This window comes from Sinocyclocheilus rhinocerous, unplaced genomic scaffold, assembly GCF_001515625.1.
Source record: "Sinocyclocheilus rhinocerous isolate Xijiao unplaced genomic scaffold, SAMN03320098_v1.1 scaffold853, whole genome shotgun sequence".
NCBI classification, from domain to species: Eukaryota; Metazoa; Chordata; class Actinopteri; order Cypriniformes; family Cyprinidae; genus Sinocyclocheilus; species Sinocyclocheilus rhinocerous.
In genome coordinates, this window is record NW_015627738.1 from 712,903 (window position 1) to 717,181 (window position 4,279).

At 33.4% G+C, this 4,279-nt stretch overlaps 1 protein-coding gene across 1 annotated transcript in view; it reads right to left on the reverse strand.

Annotated features, from left to right (window-relative positions):
* The window catches only part of LOC107733988 (bifunctional epoxide hydrolase 2-like), a 29,084-nt gene that overhangs the window by 18,217 nt on the left and 6,588 nt on the right, over positions 1 to 4,279 (reverse strand). Inside the window, exons 7-8 of the mRNA XM_016545851.1 lie at positions 3,855 to 3,923; positions 3,660 to 3,755 (exon numbers count right to left, since the gene is read on the reverse strand). Coding sequence (XP_016401337.1) covers positions 3,660 to 3,755; positions 3,855 to 3,923 — 165 coding nt within the window. The remainder of the gene's footprint in view (positions 1 to 3,659; positions 3,756 to 3,854; positions 3,924 to 4,279) is intronic.

Genomic DNA, 4,279 nt, shown 5'->3' on the forward strand with positions numbered 1-4,279 from the left:
TTATATTAACAAATAATGTCTGATTTTAATAATGTATTAGTGAATACTGAAATTAACATTAAGTAAGATTACACTTTAGATGTATTTTTCATTGTTAATTCATGTTAACTAATTTTGGAGCCTTAAGTGGAACCTTATTGTAAAGTGTTACCATATATATATTAATATATTTAAATATTATAATTAATATAATACAAACTTATTAGTCAATTATTAGTAATTAGTCAATGTATAATTATAAAATATATTACATAATATTAATTATTAGATATCTTTATTTATATATCTATCTATATATCTGTATCTATATCTATCTATCTATATAACATTTAAATATTATAATTAATATAATACAAAATTATTAGTCAATTATTAGTAATTAGTCAATATATAATCATAAAATATATATATTACACGATATTAATTATTAGATATATATATTTACATATTTTGTTATTTTTACTTATTTTAAATTTTTCTTGCTTACATTTTTATATTACTATTTAGGTTTAATTTATTTTTATTTCAGTTTTGGTTTATTTATTTCCAGTTAGTAATTTTAGTGCTTCAACTTAAACATTTCTCATTTTTGTTTAGTTTACGTTTGTCAACTAATTTCATCAGATTTTTATTTTATTTCAGCTGTATTTATTTCAAAATGTTGTTAATAGATTCATTCTTAGTCAAGCATAAAAACCATGCACCAGACTTAGTAAATAATTTCTACATTTGTGCACAGAGGCTTTACCATGCTAAAATAGAAAACCTATAAATTAGAAAGAATAGAATTTCCTAGAATGCCACTGTATGTTGTAGCATTACGATTTGTCCTCACAGACATTAACATTACAGCCAAGTTATATATAGTTAGAAGGGGGCATTCACATACTATATATAGTGCACTTCCAGGTTTGTCAACTGCATTCAGTAATACAGTTCTTTCTCAATCATAACAAAGTTTCAAAGAGCTCTTCAAAGGTCCACCACAACAAAAGAAGACAGAAAGGCATTGGTCAAGCACACTGGATGACCAACAATTTAATTTCTTTTCAAACAAACAAATTGAGCAGCTGCACAAAAGTTGAATAGAGCTACTGTGCCAAAAATACTCTTATAATAGTTACCCTAACACGTAGCACAACCTTTCATATTTACAGTCAGAAGTCATAAAGCATCATATTTTGAAAGTCCATGGCCACCACCTGAAGACAAATGGGACCAAAGGCACTTTGATGTATGTACTTCATGAGGCCTACAGGATGAAATCTCACTGCATGTCATTGACAAAGAACACGCTGAAAGAGACACACGTCATATAAATCCGTTGAGCTAAAGCACGTTCATCTAGTCTGGTCAAGACTGGTCAAAACAAATGCCTTTATTTGGGAACAAATGCACTTAACGGTTGCACCACTCTTGTGTTTTATTCCACTAAACAAATGCAAATCATGTGTTATCTGCACTGGTCTAACTGTGGTGGACTAACTAAATACGGTTGAACAGACTTTCAAAAACAGTCCCTCATCCGTTTGAGGTCTCGGCCTCTCAGTTCTGTTGCCAAACATGATTGTGTGATGCTCGGAGGCCACCTTAACACTTGTGTTTTCACACATTCACCCAAGCACAAGTACCAATGAGAATCACAACAGAGAAAACTTTTTTTATCATACTACACAACTTGTCAAATGCATGATGTAGCAGAAATCATCTGGCTCATGTTTGCATTTTCTTCTGTCACTGGTCACAATTCTAACCTTGAAATCAAGATTAGGCTTCAAATAATATCTTCAGAATCATTCATACATGTTAAAATCATTTGGGAATTGAACAAATAGTTGTAATCTGGCTCAGAGGAAGACACCAACCGTGTCTTTGTGGCGTTTTTTCTGCTGATTAAGGGATAATACAAGAATTCTTACAATAGCCACCTTACAAATGGTTGTCAAAAACAAAAATGCTACAAAATGCATCATGTTTTGTGAGAAAGTGTGATATGCTAGAAAAAAACAGGCACTAATTTTGGAGTTAGCAGCCCAATATTCATAAGAAACTGTATTGGCTTTCATTCAGCAAATTTGGTTGCAGGGCGGTTTAATAATAACAATAAACCGTAGTTGTAAACCTTAATTAACAGGTAGTATTATATATTCTAGCATAAGGACATTTGAAAAATGCTTAATCAAAAAAACTTTATGAAAAATGGCCTTAATATTTGTATTGCATTGTAACCATTTTGTAAAAGCAATAAGGCCTTGAGATCATGCTATATTGAAAACATATTCAAAAAACAGCACAGCCACTCGTACCTTATTGTTCAAAACATGCACTGTCACTCCACACACAGTTCTTTATGTAACTTCAAATCCCATCACAGAAGTGACCTGACGCACATGCTAAAGAGCAGTGCTTCTCATTTTCATTCTCAGCATGATGCCGCAGCGATAACGGGGGAACTGGAGTGCTAGAATCCCTTCGGGCATTTATTTCAATTACCTGGAAATTCATGCTGCTTTTAAAGCTAAAGCATGACATTTGAGCAAGTAGCGCACACACACGTTTAAAACAAACTCTCGGCAGCAGTTTTTAGGATCTTTCACTCATGCATTGACTTTAGTATAATTTACAGATCAGAAAAACCCTTTTTAGGCTTTATTGCTACTGCAGACAAAATCAAAGCATCCTGTTCTGCAAGCTAACCAACACTGATGAACGTTACTGTTGGTCATCTTAAAAACATAGCTGACGTCAAAGGATAAAAAACAAGTTTTCAAAATGTATGAATGTTCCTTTAGTTGAAATAACCTATTACACATCACATGCATATTAAAGTGAGCAATACAGTTTCCTGCCGGAATTGCTGTACTTGATCACAGTATGCAATTAAAAAAAACTTTAAACACTTTACCTTGACACCTTCCTGTATTTTTAATTTACAATAAGCAAAAATGAAGTATCCAACTAAAAAACAACCTGTGCACTGATTCAGTGGATTGCAATTAGAAGTCGTCATAGTTTAAGAATGTTATGAAACACAACTAAGGGCTTTTTTATACTTTTGATATTTTTTTTAACTCAAGGTTAAAGGGTTAGTTCACCCAAAAATAAAAAAAATTAGACCATAAATTACTTACCCTCAAGTCATCCTAGGTGTATATGACTTTCTTCTTTCAGACGAATCCAGTCGGGAGAGATCGATTATGATGATCAGAAGAGAAAAAGATGTGAATTTTTTTTTTCATCACTCCCTCACTCCCTCCCTGTTAGAAACACTCACACAGCAACATTAACCATTTTTCTGTAATTTAATGCCAAGGAAATAAAACTGAGTAAACAGTTTAAAAATATACATTAAATCTTTTAAAAATGAAAATACAAAAAAGTTGTAAGATTACGTAATATAACTTGCATCATCACAGTGTGAAAAGCCTCAATTCTTCTTTTCATTATCCAAAGCAACTTATTTTATTACCAATCCCTTGGAGCCATATTCAAAGGTATAATAGTGAAAGCTCATGAATCACCGCTTTGGATGTTCAATACCCATGGGTTACCAGGCCCTGATCTTTAACCACTAAGTTTTGACAGTCTCACAATAATCTCACTACCTCCAAAGGCTTGTATTTTTAGTTGCATCAGCTGAAAGAGTTGACGTTCCTCACCTGATACCTCCAGGAAAACCAACTCTCAGGGAAGCCATGACACAGGAGAACAGGCGGTCCGTCTCCCATGTCCACATAGTGGATCCTCACGCCAGGCTGAAAACCAGAGGAACACCCTTTTAATGACCCTTTCTATCAATAACACTGCCAGTGAACTTTGGCACAAGTAAAACAGAGATAAGCATTATAAATGACCTTAATATTCACATATCCATGAGAGACATTTTCAGGATCACAAGAGGGTGGCTGGAGATCACTGGTGACCTGTTAACAGTTAAAGCCATTAAATGACAAATGTCACACAGGGAATTCAACTTATGTTTTTTCACTGTAAATTATAAGATGGCTTGTTCTTTTTTACTTCCAACAACTGTAAATTTAACAGTATTTTTAGATTTATTACAGTTTTTCCTATATATAGTAAGGGAACTTGCCGATAAAGGCAGAGTAAGTGATTTCTGGTAGCCAATGTTGATATTTGAAATCACCAAAACAAACACGCCCCTACCCCAAAAGGGTCTTGCCCCTATTTTGATAGCTCCGCCCCACATATACGCACGCAACCCAGGCAACGATTAGTTCTGTGAAACAAAGCAAAACCAATGTTACACCATGTCTAC